Source organism: Pristiophorus japonicus, chromosome 23 (genome assembly GCF_044704955.1).
Source record: "Pristiophorus japonicus isolate sPriJap1 chromosome 23, sPriJap1.hap1, whole genome shotgun sequence".
NCBI classification, from domain to species: Eukaryota; Metazoa; Chordata; class Chondrichthyes; family Pristiophoridae; genus Pristiophorus; species Pristiophorus japonicus.
Window position 1 is genome coordinate 32,938,909 of NC_091999.1, and position 20,041 is coordinate 32,958,949.

A 20,041-nucleotide genomic window follows, 5' to 3' on the forward strand; every position below is an offset into this window, starting at 1 on the left:
CTGCTACTGACATGGTGTCTGAGACTTTGGATATATTTCCTTTCCTGCAATATGTGAACAGTTACACACATTTACACAACGAAAAAATTTAACTTAACACCAGTTCTGTTATTGGGTAGATGTGTATATAAATAGGTCTTTTGACAATGTGAATGTTTTGAAGTTGGCTTCCAGGCATGCGGTCAGTAGTGAGAAAACTGACCTTTGATGGAGTGCACAGAACCCCAGATGCTTTCTGAAAATGACACTGGTGTTCGATGCTCGCTGACGGCAGTCGGTTGGGTTACTGCCAAATATTGTGCGGGTCAGATTAGCGTGAACAAGAATGAGAGAAAGATGGTATTTAACTATTTAAATATTACATTATTCAGTCGAACTTTTAAAATAAGAAACATTTTACATAGTATAACATCTCAAGAATGATTTTACGTAAATTGCATGCTCACAATATTACAAAACAGGATCGGAAAATAATGAATTGATCCACACGGTACCTAATGAAAACTATTTCCAAATAAAGACCATTCTAAATCTTTCAGTCGATTTATTCAGTACAGCATGAAATGCTGGAGAGAGGTTTAATGTCCTCACCCCACACTGTAATGAGATGAGTGGGATTCGGAAATTAACTAAAACAGGTTGAATTGCCTTGAATTATTCTCACAGAGAAGTGCCAGCTGCACTTCTTTAATATTCTCACAGAATTTTGCGCCTGGTCTAAACTAATGTCTCCATTATTCGTGATTAGTAGCCGCGCAGTGTGTGGTGTAATTTGAAATGATTTGGATCCCTGAACAAGCCCTGTCATAGCCCGGCTACCAGTGGGTGGTGAAAGGCCCCAGATTGTGATCTGTTTCTGCTGGAGATGAAGCATTTATTCCTGTGATATTCTGCAACATATCACTATGTCCTGATACACCGTGTTCCTGTTACCCGTGTCTGTTACACATTCGGTCGCTATTAAAGTTAGCTGCAAGGCTTTGGATGTCGAGGTTTGCTGATCACATTATCGATTCTGATTCACCAGCTTCTCTCATAAAACGCTGGTCTGAAGCGGGCGGGCCCCACTTTCTTATGTGTCTTCGTCAACTCACTCCTTAATCATCAGACAAGCGGACTTATTTTACAGCTAAATTTACAAACGGCTGTCTTAGAGTCACAGACTCAGGGGCAGTTAGTGAAATGCAGTGAGAGACAATTTTATAATGTGAGGAATATGATCTCATCTCCAGAACAAAAGTGTAGCTTCAGCCAAGTACACTGTAAATAGAATCACATTACCCATCTACCGCACTCGGTTACATAGAGTGATATCAATTCAGATTATAGGGGATACTTTATTGGTACAGTTGCATGGATAGATAGCGGGAGATGTAAAAGCACAAACTGGCAGTGTCTTTAGATCCTGATTAGGTAATTCATTCTCAAAGATTTACATCCCCTGTGAAAGAGTGAGGAATAAACGGATTTAATTTACAGTCCAGATGTGAGTCCATTCTGTTGGTGATGTGGAAGGAGTGACGTGGATCCAGAAAACGCTTCTATCAGGGAATCAATGGGTGGCGCCTTTCACCTCGCCCCCATCACCCGGGTATTTAGCTGCCGGCCACTGGGAGCGCAATACAACAGTCTGGGAGTGGGTTTGCTCAGTGAGTTCTTGCCGGAACCAGTCACCACACATTGCCATGAGGATGAGGTCGGCGATTGCTTTCGTTCTGTTGCTGGCTTTACTTTCCCGTGTGTAGATTTTATTGTCCAATTCTCTCATTGTTACTGTCTCAGTGAAAGTCTCTCTCTGGAATTTTACAGAGTCAGGAATCATTTCTCGAGGATTGATCCTCAGGGTATTTTGATTATTTTTACAGGTGTCCAGTCGGATGTGGTGTTGACTCAGCCCGAGGCAAAGACCAGGATTTCCTGAGGCTTCCTGAGACTGACCTATAAACCAGCGGGTTCGATCTTAGCGGATATGGCATGAACTGGGTCCGCCAGGTTCCCGCACAGGAGCTGGAGTGGCTGGTTTACTATTACACTCCATCGAACAAGAATAACGTCCCAGGGATTGATAGCCGATTTACTGTATCCAAAGACACTTCAAACAACATCTTCACGTTGGACATGAAGAACATGAGGAGCGAAGACACCGCCATCTATTACTGTGCAAGGAAGGACTACGGGAGTGGGTCACGGTGAAATACAGAGCGAGCTCTCCATACAAAAACCCCAGACAGGGAGTTTGCTCAAACCTGCGACCATTACCACGCCAGGAGCGTCGAAGGAACTGAGGCTTAAATAAAAATAATTAGAAATAAGTTATATATATATATATATATTTAAATGTGTAACAGTTTTCTTCTTTATTACTATTGATTGCCATGTTGAAAATGCACAGATGCTTCAGAAGTATTCCAATCATTTTTGTAAATATAATGAACGGTAAAAAATGAAATATCTCGCTGATTCACTCTTACGAGAGTCGGAATCGGGTTTTTAGAGCTGTGTGGAATTTAATCTCTGTATTTTACAGTTAACAGTCCGCCGGAGTATTTGACACAACGTGTCTCACTGTGTTACGCAATGGGCTACTGGGGACAAGGGACCATGGTGAAGGTGACTGCAGGTAAGGAGCATTCACTGATTCAGTAACACTTGTATTTGTGTCTTTATTTTATATTTTTGTTTATTTTAATAATTACTTTGTTCACTGAAACTTGGGTTCGGTGGATTTTGTTTTGAGATTTTTTGCAATGTTCAATGTGATTCTGCTGCAAAGTGATTATAGAATTCAACTGTTTCTCCACAGAAAATGTTGTTGATGTGATTTGGTATTTATTTGCTGACGAGACTGTGTGTCTAGGTTACTTTAAATACTTAATGATTATTACACTGTTTGACGTTTCTGCAATGTTTAATCTTGGTGACCCATGATTGCTGCAGTTTTTCTGATCGAATGCAAACATTGTGTTTGAATGTGTTTAAAAGAACATTGTAGGCACAAAGCAGAAAGCTTAGTGATCAGTAAATACCCTTAAGGAATTTTAAGTTTTATCATGAAAATTACATTGTCATCTCCTGACCGAATGTTCCCGAATGATCAGATTCAATACGTGAGCTGTAATTAAGAACTGAAAAATTAACATATTTCCAGCTGGAACACATTTAAATTAACATTATTATAACGTAGTAATATCACCAATTATTATTTAAATATGCTATACTATCAAAATTAATGTATTTAACATGATCCATCTAATCACAATTCTCTGTCAGTATTTTATATTTCTGTTGAATTCAATCATTAGTTATTTCAGTGTGAGGCGGGTTCGGTGATTGTGTAATGAGATTTTTTTGCAATGATATATTTGATTCTGCTGAAAGGGTTTATAGAATTACGGATCTGCTCCATGAAAGGTTCTGTCGAGGGATTCCGCCCCTCAGCGATGTGATTTAGTGTTGATCTTCTGAGGAGAGTTCGTGCCTGTGTTACTCAGAATACTTAGAATTTGTGAAGCTGTTTGGCGTTTCTACAATGTTTAATATCGGTGACAGCGGGTAGCAGCAGGTTTCTGATCGAATCCAAACACGATATGTATTTTGAAACTGTTTGAAAACAGTAGGTAGGCAAAGAACAGGACGGGTTTAGACATCAGAAATCATTGAAAGGTATTTTAAAATCACAATTATTGAAGTGATAATTATATATTCAACTATTAATCTATGTTGACGATGCTGGTATTTTAATATGTGAAATGTAACTAGTTGCCATCTACATAATTAACTTATTCAGGTTGTAGTTGAATTAAATTACTATTAACCAACCGATTATAATGCAATAATATCTCCGAATGTTATTAAAATATGCTATAAGTCCAATGTTCATTTACTTAATATTATTCACCTTCAAAAATCCTGCTCTACACTGGGCACCATTAAGGGAAGCAGAAACTTTTAGAGGCTGGATACAGTTGTTAATTATGCCTGCAATTATTTCATTAACAACATACTGATTCCACCGCTGTGTTCAGTTTGAGTCGGGAGTTCAATTACTTGCTACCTCCTGTTTACACAGATGAATGACTGAGTGCAATTAATTATAACTTGAAGCCGTGTTGCAAATTGCATTTTGTCAATTTAATATATCTGCCGGGGTGTGACATTCTCACTGTGTAGCCGAAATTTGTTATTGAATCAATATTGTGTGTTGTTTGATAAAATTATCACTAAGTTAATCTCGAACACTTTGCAAGAACAAAAGCTGAGAGAGAGGCATCGCTGGCAGTCAAAGAATTGTTCATGTAATTATATTGAAATTCAAGGCAGGTTCCGACTGCGTATGGCTGGAGAAAGCAAATAATCCATTGAAATTCAAGCAGATTAATTTACTTACAAAAGGTTCATCTGATTTCGAATTTGATACAAAATCCTATCTCCCAAAACGCTGCTGTATGCGGAATAGAACGGTAGACAAAGCACAAATCATATCTGAGTGCTATGTTTAATTCTTATTAATATTAAATTGATGAACAAAGTCTCTCCTCCATTTGCTCATTCAGTTTCAGTGCCCCAGATGGTCTGAATGAATTGTTATCCTCTAGTTTTACACTGACCATTCTGGAAACTATTTTCAAGAAGTAGCAGAATATATTTAATCATTAACTTACGGGCATTTTGTGAATAACTGGAGTGTTCACCCATGAACTCATTGAATGGCCTACTCCTGCAGCTATTTTCTATGTTTCTATGAACTTTAAAAGATTGTCTGTGTTATTAAGTAGCGGAGGCTCTGCTACTGACTGCAAACTGCAAGGATATATTTTAATTAATAAAAACTTTTTTGGGGATTAAGGTTGAGGAGAATATTTCAGCTCGAGATTCCAGCATTAGTAAACAAGCGGTTTACAGCCCATCGGAGTTGTGACCCCGGCTGGACAGAGAACTATTTAAATTAGTCCACACCCAAATCCATCATGTGAAATATTCTCTGCGAATAGACGCAGATTATGCGATATTAGAAACATGCAGAGTTTAAAAAGGTGTCGGTCGAGAGCGGGACAATAGTAGAAATGCGTGATTATTGTCAATTATTCAAATTTGATTCCATTTAAGTAAAAATAAAGTATATTTATGAGTAGTTATGTATTAATATGCTGCTTAATATTGTAATATTGATTAATTGTTATGGTAAGTTAAGTAAACCATAATATATCACAAGTTATCAGGCAGAAAAGGTTTTAAAATTATTAATAATTACTTGTATTTGTATGGCTGAAATTCAAGCACATTAATTTAATTTCAAAAGTTCCAGGTAGGTATGCTTCTGAGGAGGAAGGGCCAGACTGGCACTCAGATTATTTTCAATATTCAGCTAACATGAACATTAAATTAGAATGTAACATAAGTGCTAATTCATTAAAACGTAAGCGAGCCCTTACAATTGTTTTGCATACTGGTCAGTATTACAATTATTGCAACATTTCAAGGGTTGGAGATAATGTTTAATTCATTCATAAATTAATTTAGAAAACAATGCATTGATAACGCGGCTGTGCTGAGTTCGACAAGGTGTCGCTGCAGATTTTAGTGAATTAATTTCCTGTTTTGCCGCGATGATATTACAGGTTATATTTACTGATGAAAACATATAAAATCAGTGGGTGATTAGGTATCACTGTATATGTCTCCTGGATTGCGACATTCTTACTCTGTCACCGAGTCCCGTGTGACGGGCAGAAAATTCCCGTGGAATGTGAATTATTTCCAGATACTTGCTTTCAGGGAAGTTAATCTTTACACGGTTTACAAGATAGTTGACAGAGATGGGGAAATGGCTGGATGTTGAAGAGTCTCTCAAATTAATATCACATTAATTTCAAAGAATCTGCAGCGTTGAGGTGGTTGGAAATTGACAAGAAATAAACTAGAAATCAAACAACTTCATTGAAATTAACAGATTGAACTGGTCTCTCTCTGCCTGGAGCACCCTTGTTGCACCGTTTGTGTCTGTTCTGTTTCTGTGCGCCTGCTCACTGTGTGAGAATCAGGAGTCCTCCTGACGGGTTGTAAACCTTCGGGGTTGTGATCCTGTATTGCGGGGAGTGTCACTTAATTCAGTTATTTAAGAAACTGGTATATGTGAGAAACGTGAAAGATTGACTTTAAGGTTGAGGAGTCGCCGTAGAAATGAGATCAGTAACCCAGATTGTGACAGTCAGAAGGAGCAGTTCCGAAACACTACGGTGAGACAGTCGAAGGAGCTTTAATCAGTTTCTAACCCGGTTGTACCTGCCCTGACAGTGTTTGATAGGAAGCTTTACTCTGCAACTAACCCGTGCGTTATCTTATCTGGCAGTGCTTGATGGGACATTGCAGAGATAGCTTTAATCAGTATTTAACCTTTTCTTTACAAGGACGTGGAACTTAATTGCGTCCTTCAATATAGAATGATCTTCTATTTAATCAGAGCTTTGGAGGGGTGGTGCGCTTTAATGGGAGAGTGTATTGGAAGCTTTTCTTTGTACTCGTCATAATTGTGCTTAATTAATCGGTCAATTTGATAACGCATTTTATGGGGAGACATTTCGTAGCACATCTCTGCAGTACTTGAGCTGGGAATGTTTGACGGGATAGTATAGATAACATATTACTCTGTGTGCAACACTTGCTATACCTGTCCTGACCACACGGCAGCATAGCGGGAGCTTTGCTCTCTTATCCGTGCTGTATCTGACCTGAGAGTGCTTGGTCAGGCAGTGTTCTAGTCACCGTTATCTGCGACTAACAGATAGCAGATAAACTGCTCGTGCCAGATATATACAATAATTCGTCCCATTGCCCAGATTAAAAAGCGCACATTCTTTGATGTTTATATTCTTTCTGAAAAAATGCCCAATTTTTAATGAGTTATTAATGTTTGAACATTTTGAGCATCAGATTACTAATGAACATGATTGGCCTGATCCTCAGCTCACTTTCAGAACAAACAGTTTGAGGAAGTGAATAACGCTCCAGAAAGCAGCGCCTGTTCTGATCTGATGGGAGGTTACAAGTTATTTCCACAATTAAAATAGAGAATATCGAGACTCCCACTTCAAATAACCGTCATGGGGACCTCATGTTTAGAAACATTATGTTGTCCAATTCTTCCTGAGAAGGTTAAAGGCAGGGACAAACTGTGACGAGATGCAGCTAATAGCCTGGGTCACAACACAAGGCACACAGTCACTGGGCTGCAATTCTGTGAAACATTTAAAGATAGACAGTCAACCTGCAATACGTCATCATTCGCAATGAATTTAAGCCTTTCTAACAGCATGCGATTGACTAATTTGCGTCAGATTCATAAGATCCCTTTATTTTAAATATCCTCTTTCATTATAACGAACAATAAAAATAGATCTGGTAGAGGTATCGAAAATATGAAGTGTTTCCTTCCATGAAATCTAGAAGAACTATTCCCACTGACTCGTGTAGACTGATAGCATCTCACAGCATTGGAAGAGGCCATTCAGGCATTGTGCCTGTGCCGGCTCTGAAAGAGCTGTCCAATTTAGTCCAACTCCCCAGAGTTAACATTATAAACGTGCAAATGAGTCCTCCTGACGTACAGGAGATACTGCCTGGAGCATTCCTGAAATTACCAACCCTCTGTGTGAAAAAAATCACCTGAATTTTACCTTCTGATCTTTTCACAATTATTTTAAAACTGCGACATTTGGTTACCCACCTATTTTCCAGCGGAACAATTTCTCCCGAGTTAGTATATCAAAACCTGACATAATGTTGAATATCTCTCTTAGGTCTCCTCTTAACCTCTGCTCTAAGGAGAATATCCCAGCTTCTCCAATCTTTCGACATAACTGAAGACCCCATCCCTGGCATCATCCAGCTAAAAGCCTTCCCTTTACACTCCCCAAGGGCTTGACATCCTTCCTACATTGTGGTTACAAAATTGTACGCAATAGTCCAGCTGAAGCCTAACACGTGATCTGTAAGTTTAGCATAACCACCTTGATTTTGTAGTGAATGCCCCATTTACAAAGTCAAGTATCCCATACGCTTTCCTAACAGCCTTACCAGTTTGCCCTGCCATCTTCAAAGATTTGTGAATATGTACATCCAGATCTCTCTATTCGTGCATCCCCTCAAAATAATACTATTTAGATTATACTGCCTCTCCAACTTCCACCCAATCTGCATCGCTTCTCAATGATTCGCATTTAATTGTAATTGCCATGTCCCAGCCTATTTCACTGGTCCATCTGTCTCCTCATGGAGTCTGCTGCTATCATGCTCACTATTCTCTACGTTGCCAGGTTTTGCATTATTTTTGAACTTCGAAATTGTATTCCCTGTAACCAAGTCCATGTCATTGTTATACAACAAGAACAACAATGGGAATTGAAACGGGCCATTTAAGGAGTAACTTCAAATTAATCGGATTTTGGAATAGTATTTTATTCGGATTATTAATTGAGTGGCAGGAAGCAGGCTACTCAAGAGACATGCATATAATAGGATGGAATAGAGCTCAGATCACAGTGCGCTGAAGGACATCGCTCTCCATCAAATGCTGAGAAAATAAGGAATAAATTCGACTCAATCGCGGTTCATTTACAACTTGCATCTTAGAAACTAGACTATGGAAATGCTACCTGTTGAATTATGTGGTAGGCAAGTTTGGAGGGTTTTTTGCTAACGTCCGAAGCAGGAATTCCGATGTTACTTTGAAGTGCAGTCACTGTTGTTTTGTACTGATAAACCGCAGGCAACGTGCACAGAGCAAATTTCCCCAAACTGCAATTAAATAAAGGACAAGAAATGGTGCTGATTGAGAAATAAATGCAGGCCGAAATAACAGGAACATTTCTCTGTTTTGCTATTGTATGATCCAATGAAGGCGTCTTTATTGACGAGTTGTGCAAAGGTTCTTGTTGTGTAATGTGATAGAGCTCGGTGATAGAGAGGTGCGTTCCTGACCAGCGCATTGACAAGTGCTTACGATAGAACTGACAGAAGCTCAAATGCCTGTGTAGTCTTTGATGGAGAAATGGTGGAATTAGTTTATTCTGCAGTCAAATTTCGATTTGTTTATTTCTTTTATAAGCACGGATTACAGAGTCTAACTTGTTCAATGGGCCATTCCTTCCCAGTAACACGGTCGCCCCCCACCCTCTGCGCCCTGTTCGCCTCCTGTGAACAACCCAGCACCGATGGCTCCATCACGTAGGGCTGTTTGGTGATGGACTACTCCCCTGACATCATCAGACTTTTCTGGAAGGAAGATAAAGAGCCGATCACCACTGGATTGAAGATCTACCCGTCATTGATCAAAAATAATTGAGCCTACACACTGAGCAGCCAGTTAACCATCACCGAGTCCGAGTTGGGGAGCAGCACAATTTGCTGCGAGGTTCGACGTGGTGGATCGGTGTGGAACATCACAATGTCAGGTTAATGATGTGAGATACAGGGCAAACTGTGATAAGGTGAGAAGTTATGTTCAACTTGTATAGAAACTTGGTTAGACAACAGTTAGAGTACTGTGCACAGTTCTAGTTTCCTTATCACATTTAGAATATTGTTTACAATTCTGCTTTCCTTCTCATACTTAGAATACTGTGTGAAGTTCTGGTCTCCATATCATACTTAGAATAGTATGCACAGCTCTGGTCTCCCTATCACACTTAGAATACTGTGCATGGTTCTGGTCCCCATATCGCACTTAGAATATTATGCACAGTTCTGGTCTGCATATTACACTGAGTATACTGTGCACAATCTTGCTCTCTTCAAATGCCAGGTTAGTGTGAATCTGACAGCAAAGAACTTGTTAAAATATAAGGACACTTTGCATTTCTTAATCATTTATTTTACAAGCAATGTCAATAAAATGCCTTCTCGTAAACGTCCTGAACGGATCATCGTTCCTCCAATTGTTCTCCTCTTGCTAAGCTCCACTGAACAAATCATCAGCAGCAGATATGCAAGCGCCATGTGTTCAATCATCGAATTAAGGCCAAAGTCACTGACCGTGAATTGGCTGAAGAGTGAACAACTCCTGGATTCGGGCTTCACCACCTCTCCCGCCTTTGAGATGAACAGAAACGTTTTGACGGCCAGTCGGCTGACACTCCCCGACAGGGAATGGTTCACCGGCTCGGTCTACACCTGCCAGGTCACTCATGAATGGGGCACACAAAGCCGTAACTTCAGCAGATCTCAGGGTAAGAGGCACAATCCAGGGAGGTTCCAGACCATTCTGAGCGTTGATCTCAGTCAGGACTTTGATTGAAATTAGTAGAAAGCAGAGGAATATTCCTAATTTCCAATCATGCAGTTTGTGTATTCTTGCGATACAATGTTGCCTTTATACAGCGCCTTCAGCGACCACAGACTGAACCAAAGCGCTTGCCAGGCAATGAATTAAGTTGTGAAATGTGGTCACAGTTGTAATGTATAAAGTGCGGCAGTCATTTAGTGCACAGCAAGCTCCCACAAACAGCAGTGTGATAACGACTATTTTTTTTGTTTAGTGTTATTTCTTGAGGTATTAATATTCCCAGGACACCAGGGAGAACTCCTCTGCTTTTCATTGAAATAATTCCAGGGGAACTTTTACCTCCACCTGAGAGGCTAGACGGATTCTTGGTTTAACACATGATCCGAAATACGGCACCTCCGACAATGCACCACGCCCCCAGTACTGCACTGAGAGACTCAGCTTACATACTGTGATCAAATAACTGGAGTGAGACTTCAACCCACGATCTTCTGGTTCAGGATTCCTCATTGCTCAGGATTTATTATCCTCGCCAAAGAAGCTTTCCCCTTGCTCTGGTGTCAGGCAGTGAGTGAAGTGTCCTTAGTCTCAGGTATATCCTGAGTTGGCTGATCATATACGGAATGGCAATAGGAGTCTGGAATCCTTTAATGCTAACTGTCCAGGAACCCACTGCAAGAATGGGCATCTACCCTATTCAGAGTACTGAGCCCAATTCTGGGCTCCGCACCTGAGGAAGGATATACGTGGAGGTGCTAAACTGCAGGTTTACCCGAATTATACCGGGGCTAATAATGTAAAATGATCAGGTGGTGAGTATAGAACGTCAAGAGATGATACAATTGACGTGTTTAAGTTGATAAATGGAATTGTATCGATTAGTTATAGAAACATTTATTTAGTTTGATGTGAGAGTCCACAACAAGTAGCAGAACCTTAACATTAGAGTTAGGCCGTGCAGAGGTGATGTCAGAAAGGATTTTCTCACAGGAAGAATAGTGCAAGTCGGGATTTCCCTCCCCAAAAGCTGCTGACACTTGCTTTCAATTGAAAAGTTGAAAACTGAAATTGATAGATTTTTGTTCGGCAAGGTTATCATGGGTTACATAACCAAGGCGTGAAGATGGTGTTGAGTGTTGATCAGCCATGATCTAACTAGATGGCGGGACAGAATGGATGGGCTGACTGGCCTTCTCCTATTCCTATGTTACTATTAATGCCCTGAGGTCATAGTGCTTTCTGAATCTCTCTCACCAGACATGATAAATGTTCAGTAATTACAGATATTAACAAACTACCTCACATCATTACAAATGATGCCCGACCACAAAAGATTCCTTGCAACTCCATTCTCCGGAACTTGCACTTCTTCTCTGACGGGGGATGTGACTGGTTCGTGCACATTTTCATCGCAACAAAAATAGCAGCAAAAGATTAGAAACTTAACTTTGTTTCCTGTTGTCCCATAAATCCTGAAATTAATTTGACACTGGTTTTGAACAAGTATAATGCTAGTGTAGACCTCTTGAACTTGGGCTATTCGGGCTTCAGCTATTATAACCAGTGGAGATGCACTTGGGTGCAATAATCTATATACGGGCGTAAAGGAGCAAAGGATTTCAGAAAGAGCGCTATTCAGTGCCTATCACAATTGCGTCCCAATGTATTCCCATTTTACGCCAGGTATTTGTTTCATAGCCCATTACAGGTGGCTCTGGCTCAAATACACAGGAAATATTACAGACCTCCCGGAATCGTTGCCAATTCATTGTCCTTCCATAACGACGGTGTTCAAGCAATAGCGAGAGGTTGATATCTCAAAAGTGAGAATTTCCCCTTGAAAGAGTTAAGGCTAATTATTGGTGTCCTGATTCTGAAGATGCGGCTTTTCCTGACTTTCATTCCTGTTTCGCAGTGGATGTCCCATGCAGCGATTAAAAATCACTCTTCGCCCACCGTAATTGGAACAGGTTTTACTGGAGGCGACGGTGACCTTAACGTGTGTCGTGTCTGACGCTCCTTATGGGCTACCGTGACCTGGACCCGAAAAAACGAGACTTTGAAATCAGAGATTGCCGTCCAACCCAGAGAGGATCCGAACAGTGTGATCAGCAACTTAAACATCTCGACAAAAGACTGGCTGAGTGGGGATAAGTTCTTCTGCGTGGTGAGCCATCAGGATATGCCGATTCCTCTTAGAGATTCCAGCCACAAGGAAAAGGGTGAGCGGGGAGATTGTTGCAATAAGTGAGAAACTGCGACAATTTCGATGCGTGTGCAAGGGCCAATTGATTATATAAAGTATTTAATGGCTACTCTGATCATTCAGGTTGGTAATTCCACCAACTCAGCACTCTGGGACCTGAGATTATGTATTTTAGGGGAAACTGGATAAGTCCATGAGCGAGAAAGAAATAGAAGGGTATATTATTAGGTTTAGATGAAGTGGGCTCGGAGGAGGCTTGTGTGGATCACAACCACCGGCATAGACCAGTTGGCCAAATCTCCTCGTACTGTGCATTAAATTCTATGTCATTTTCCAGTCCAACGCTTCAAGGGATGGAAAACCAGAGAGGCAACAGAGGGGAAAAGGTAAAAGGTTAAAATGCAATGCAGTGTCCATTTCTCTCACATCTAACCATCGGAAAATGGCTGAATTTAAATGAGGAAGGCGAGTTGTGGGCGTTGGTCTCACAGGCCACCAGTGAAAGCGGGAGGATTGGAAGCCGAGTGAGGAGGTCGCGGATCGCGGGCGATGGGTTAGGCAGGGACCCTGGATCCAGGAGGTCGGTGTAAGGGCAATTACCAGCTGGGCGCAGCAATCCCCGCCTTGCTGTAACTGCTGAGATTTACACAGTTTGTCAAGCCGGACCAGCGACAGTTAAACACCAAATGGTGGTTAAAATAGAGGATTCCAATCTCATTTAAATATATTACTCAAATATAATATTACAACTGAAAGTAGGCGAGTTGAGGTCGGGATTCTGATTTTTACCAATTTAACAACCTCCACGCCCACAACCCGCCCGCTGTATTGGGTTGAAATTCCCCCATTGTCTCTGGAACTATCCAGTACATTGGCCTTTGTTGTAACTGTCCTACAGCGAAAGATCCGCGGGAACCGGCCATGTCTGTCCTCCTGCCCTCAGCAGAAGAAGTCTCTGCTCAGAGGTTGGTCAGCCTCACCTGCTTAGTGAGAGGTTTCTCCCCCCGAGAGATCTTCGTCAAAAGGACCGTCAATGATAAACTGGTGGATTACGGCAACTACAAGAACACCGAGGTGATGGCGGAGAACGGCAGCAGCTCCTTCTTCATGTACAGCCTGCTATCCATTGCAGCCAAGGAATGGGCCAGCGGCGACTCTCACTCCTGTGTGGTGGGACATGAAGTGATCCCATTGATAATCACCAACAGAACCGTCAATAAATCCAGTGGTAAAGCATTTCCCTTGTTCTGATGGACAACGTCATAAGAACATAAGAACATAAGAATTAGGAACAGGAGAAGGCCATCTAGCCTCTCGAGCCTGCTCCGCCATTCAACAAGATCAGGGCTGATCTGGGCTTGGACTCAGCTCCACTTACCCGCCCGCTCCCCATAACCCTTAATTCCCTTATTGGTTAAAAATCTATCTATCTGTGAATTGAATACATTCAATGAGCTATCCTCAATTCCTCACCTTTGCAGAGAATTCCACAGATTCACAACTTTGTTGGAGAAGAAATTCCTTCTCAACTCAGTTTTAAATTGGCTCACTCGTATTTTGAGTCTCTGCCCCCTAGTTCTAGTCTCCCCGACCAGTGGAAACAACCCCACTGCCTCTATCTTGTGTATGCCTGTCATTGTTTGAAATGTTTCTATCGATCACCCCTCATCCTTCTGAACTCCAACGAGTAAAGACCCACTCTACTCAATCTATCATCATAAGGTAACCCCCTCATCTCCTGAATCAGCCTCGTGAATCAACTCTGTACCCCCTCCAAAGCTAGTATATCCTTCCTTAAGTAAGGTGGCCAAAACTGCACGCAGTACTCCAGGTGCGGCCTCACCAACACCCTATACAGTTGCAGAAGGACCTCCCTGCTTTTGTACTCCATCCCTCTGGCAATGAAGGCCAACATTCCATTCGCCTTCCTGATTACCTCCTGCACCTGCAAACTAACATCTTGGGATTCATGGACAAGGACCCCCAGATCCCTCTGCATCGCAGCATGTTATAATTTCTCCCCATTCAAATAATATTCCCTTTGCGTGTTTTTTTTTCTTCAAGGTGGATGACCTCACACTTTCCGACATTGTATTCCATCTGGCAAGCCTTAGCCCATTCGCTTAACCTATCTAAATCTCTTTGCATCCTTTCTGTGTCCTCTGCACAACCCGCTTTCCCACTAATCTTTGTGTCATCTGCAAATTTTGTTACACTACACTCTGTCCCCTCTTCCAGGTCATCTATGTATATTGTAAACAGTTGTAGTCCCAGCATCGATCCCTGTGGCACACCACTAACCACCGATTTCCAACCCGAAAAGGACCCATTCATCGCGACTCTCTGTTTTCTGTTAGCCAGCCAATTCTCTATCCATGCTAATACATTTCCTCTGACTCCGTGTCCCTTTATCTTCTGCAGTAACTTTTTGTGTGGGACCTTATCGAATGCCTTTTGAAAATCTAAATACACCACATCCATCGGTTCACCTCTATCCACCATGCTCGTTAACTCCTCAAAGAATTCCAGTAAATTAGTTAAACATGATTACCCCTTCATGAATCCATGCTGCGTCTGCTTGATTGCACTATTCCAATCTAGATGTCCCGCTATTTCTTCCTTAATGATAGTTTCAAGCATTTTCCCCACTACAGATGTTAAACTAACCGGCCTATAGTTACCTGCCTTTTGTCTGCCCTCTTTCTTTACACAGAAGTGTTACATTAGCTTCTTTCCAATCCGCTGGTACCTCCCCAGAGTCCAGAGAGTTTTGGTGGATTATAACGAATGCATCTGCTATAACTTCCGCCATCGATTTTAATACCCTGGGATGCATTTCATCAGGACCTGGGGACTTGTCTACCTTGAGTCCCATTAGCCTGTCCAGCACTACCCCCCTAGTGATAGTGATTGTCTCAAGGTCCTCCCTTCCCACATTCCTTTGACCAGCAATTTCTGGCATGGTTTTTGTGTCTTCCACTGTGGAGACCGAAGCAAAATAATTGTTTAAGCTCTCAGCCATTTCCACATTTCCCATTATTAAAACTCCCTTCCCATCTTCTAAGGGACCAACATTTACTTTAGTCACTCTTTTCCGTTTTACATATCTGTAAAAGCTTTTACTATCCGTTTTCATGTTTTGCGCAAGTTTATCTTTGTAATCGATCTTTCCTTTCTTTATTGCTTTCTTCGACATTCTTGTCAATGAGAATGTCTCGATTGCATTTCAGTTCTTGAATAAAAAACAATAAAGGGCTTTTCTTCCAATCGTGAGTTAAACACACAGCCTTTACAATCAATTATGTTTCCTATTTTGGCCAATGTGAGGGCTGTTTATCTGAAATAGGGTGTTTGCGGAACTCGTTCCCAAGGCTTGTACAGCCAGCGCTCCCAGCTCAGATACAGCATGAGTTAGAAACTGGGTGGAGTTCTCTCATTACAGGATTCCTGAAGGTAACTTCAGCTGAGAGGGAGTAAAGGGTAATTTTAACTCACTGTACCTCTCACACGCACCAGCGAGAGGAGAAAGGGAAACGTGTAATTCATGTAACCTCCACTGCCCCTCCCGCAGGGAGATGGGAAGTGAACCACTCTCTTTGAAATGCAGTAAGTTGCCATCGTACGTTCTAACCCATGATCTAAAGATTTTAAACTTTCCATATGAGTATTATATTCTGAAATAGCTATTTATTCCACGTAATATTTTTAAATAGGGTTGGGGGTGCAACAGTCCCTGTTAATTGTAAACTAACATGTTGAATTCTAATGGGCCATTTCTAAACTGGTGACTGAATCCTCTGCGGGTTTCTCACAGTTGTGTCCCTGATGTTGCTGAAGCCCATCGGTTGAATTGTTGCATTCGTTCGGCTGATGTCACATTGCGCCTCACACAGAACACATTTACACAGAGCGGAGGAGAATACATGTGAAAGTGAGTTTGTGTGTGTTCACATGTGAGTGTTTTGATGATTTTGTATAAGTTTGTGTTTTTGTGTAAGTGCACAATTACACATAAACACACATAGACTTACATATAAAGACATACTAACAACCTGACACGTAATATTATTCATAACTAGAATATAATGAAAACCATCATTGTCAAATCCAGTTATTGGTACTCTCTGAAACTTTGAACAATAGCAATAATAAACGTCAATCGAAACGTACACTTGCACAACTGAAACTTATACACACTTACAAAAACATAGACACACATATCAATCCAGACACACACTAACACAAAACACACTTACACACATTTACACACATATCAACACATACATCAATCCACACACACATTAATACAAAACACACTTATACATACTTACACACATATAAACACACACATCTATCCACGCACACACTTGCACAAAGCAAACTTACACACACATAAACACACACATCAATCCACACACACACTTACACAAAACACACAAACAGACTTACACACAGATAAATATACACGTCAATCCACACACAGACTTGCACAAAACACATACACACTCGTAAACAAACGCATCAATCCAAATACAGATATACACAAAACACACACACGCTTACATGCAAACACACTATTGCACTTATACACACGCATCAATCAAAACACACACTTACACGAAACACACACAGACTTACATCTAAACATGAACAACATTGAGACATAACCATACACTTGCAGGAAAACACACACCTCAACACACTTACACAAACATGAACATGCATATAAATCCAAACACAAACTAACACAAAACATACACACACACTTACATGTAAACACAATGTTACACGAAAACTCAAACACACTTACACCTCAACATAAACAAACATTTCGACATAACCATACTTATACATGTCCACACATGAACAAAGCATCACGTTAAATTGAGTCATTATTATTTTATCCATTTTTGTAACTGCTGATAAAGCTTCATTTAGAAATAGAAAGATCAAGGCCAAAATTATTAATCAATAACATAAAGGTATACATTGCGTACCAGTTCTTGTCATATCTTTGTAAAGCCAAGCTCAGTAATGAATTCTGTGTGACCATGGTCTGTATAATTGTTCTCAGAGAAGTGATTCGTGCCACAGAGAGGGAGGGAGATAGAGATAACATAGAAAGTCAAAGGCAATAGATAATATGATCTATTGTAAGGCTACAACAGCTGTAAATTTTCACAGCTTTTGAATGGGAGAAAAATGGTATAAGGTAACAGCTCTTCTACTCAGAAGGCAGTGCAAATCAAGCGAACAGGAGATAAGGAGTCGGCACCACGGTCAGCTCGAGAGGACGTTATCGAGAATTAGGCTGCGACTATAATTTGTTTAGTGTTACTTTTTGTAACAGAATGTAATTTACTTGATAAAACACTGTTTTTACTCACTATACCTCTATTAAAAGCATTTGGTATGATCTGAACAAGAGTCTCCCAGTTTGAATTAAATATATACCCTGAAAATAGTTGAATTGCTATAGTTAGAAAAGCGGCAAAAAGCTGCTCATTGGATAAAAACTACATCTGGCGACCACGAAGGAACAAAACAAAGAGATATTGAACAAAATGCAATATACTCAATAATCAAGTTAATTGGGAACTCTTGTAATTTTTTCTGTCTATTTGAAAACAAGTTGTTGTGTATCACCAGCAGATGCAAGGCAGATCGTTTGATCACCGATCAAATCTTGTGTAAGGTTGATTTACGTCAACTGCTAGTGACTGTTATCTTCATTAAGGAAGCTTGCTTAAAAATAATTAATTTTCAGATACCGGAGGAGTGTCTCTTGGAAGAGTATCAGAAAAAGATAGAAAAAAGATGGGACGAAACGCAAGTGCAGACACAGTTGCTAGATTGCCTCGGGAAGAATCCGAATGCATCCCTTAAGGATGTGGTCACTTTTATTTATGAACACATTAAAGCTAAGAAATGGAAGCTGGGTAAGACGATGCGTCTAGTCACCTGTGCAGCTTCGTACTTCCGAGGACGTCAATCAAAGGTCAAGAAAGAATTAGAGGATAAAATATCAGAACTGAAAAAAAAAATCGGCTAAGAATGAAGAATTGCAGAAAATAGATTCAGACATTAAACAGAAAATTGTGAATTTGCAGAGTCAATTTGCCTCAGCTACTGCAGTAATCCAACAGCAGAGTATCAATGCAATTCACGTCGGGGCTGCAGTGCAAACAATTCGGAAATCTTGAGGTGTAAAACGAAGATCTAAGCAGAGAGAATAAACGTCTCACCAAACAATGAGAGGACTCATGGGGAGCAATGATGGAGGCTTTGCATCGACCCCTTCAATGGATAAATTGTAAGGTTGCAAATAGGAGCTCAGAATTATGATGAAGGTCTTGAACTTATAATTGCTATATAGGTAACACTTGCTTATGTAGGTACAGCGCAAATGTATAACACATTGAACTGAATCCGTAACCTCTGTAATACTTAAACAGCCGGTCAGCAGTTTTTTTAAGTCCCTGAGGAAGAGATAAATAAGCAAGTACAGCCACTCTAACCGTCGGATAGACTGGGGTAGAGGGCAAAATGGAACAAAACAATGATGAGAGATGGACTGTTGCATTTACCACTCAGAGCCCGTCGGATAAGTGTCGACAAATCAATGTAACTTTGCTGATATCAATAGACCTATCGATGATATTGCAGGAGGATAGCTCCTCTCCAAAACCTGTATAAGTTATGCTTGAAAACTTTTCTTTTTCGGAGGTGCCACGACTGAACCTTCCCGTGCAATTGCTCGTAATAAAAGTCAGTTCATCGTGGGATTTCGTGTGTTAACTTCCGTGGTCGTTATATAGTGGGAGAAAGGTGAGGTGTCGATGAACTTTATCAGTTAGTCCACGTCAAAGAAGATACGCCTCCTTTTTAACCCCAACATTTGGCGTCATGAACCGAATGCAGACCTTCCGACCTGGATCACGTGACAGCTAAATGTTAGTGAGCATGTTTTTTACCACATGCAGCTGTAGCATTGACGGGGAAGGAGTTAATTTGTATAAATGATTAGAAGGGTTCAGCTGTCGGACAACTTATAACGAACCACAGATGGCTGAAAACCAAGGGTGGGATAGGTGTATGCCTGAAAAAGAAGGAATGCAACCGCGGGGGGAGTGGACCCCAGCGATCGTTATGGGAAATATAAGGCGTATGTCCTGAAGCGTGACGTGGTAATAACACTGTGAGGCTGGTATTGATCGTGTGCGGTGCAAACAAGAAGAAATACAACCTAAACCGTGGGCTTGGACCCCAGGATCCAAAGTAAACTGGCCAGTGGGTTAAAATGCTCGCTGAGATAAATGGAAAATTAATAAAAGAAAAGAAAAATGTTGGAAATCAAATTGAATTTACAAAGGACAGTTTGTTTTTATCAAAAGATAGAAATATGACCTTGAAAGCTGCAGAGAAACAAAGATGTTGAGGAAAATGGACTGGAGGAAGATCATCAAAATACAAAACCAAATTTGAAGAAACGAGATTTAAATTGGCTGTGAAAAAGATATTGGTTGAAATATAAAAATTTATGAGTTAAACCCGAC

At 40.7% G+C, this 20,041-nt stretch overlaps 1 protein-coding gene across 1 annotated transcript; it reads left to right on the forward strand.

The window, feature by feature from the left end:
• Positions 1-1,974: 1,974 nt before the first annotated feature.
• On the forward strand, positions 1,975-18,537 carry LOC139235470 (immunoglobulin gamma-1 heavy chain-like). The gene is made up of 5 exons (XM_070866566.1): positions 1,975-2,179; positions 2,528-2,620; positions 9,726-10,223; positions 13,384-13,713; positions 18,203-18,537. Exons 1-5 carry the CDS (start codon positions 1,975-1,977, stop codon positions 18,535-18,537), a joined length of 1,461 nt encoding a protein of 486 aa, XP_070722667.1.
• The last annotated feature ends 1,504 nt before the right edge of the window (positions 18,538-20,041 follow it).

Bases quoted from the DNA above. Each gene is read 5' to 3' on its own strand.
- LOC139235470 (XM_070866566.1), top strand. From the start codon at position 1,975: ATGAACTGGGTCCGCCAGGTTCCCGCACAGGAGCTGGAGTGGCTGGTT. The intron at 2,621-9,725 runs GTAAGGAGCATT...TATCGCACTTAG, and splicing joins CATGGTGAAGGTGACTGCAG to AATATTATGCACAGTTCTGG. The intron at 10,224-13,383 runs GTAAGAGGCACA...ACTGTCCTACAG, and splicing joins TAACTTCAGCAGATCTCAGG to CGAAAGATCCGCGGGAACCG.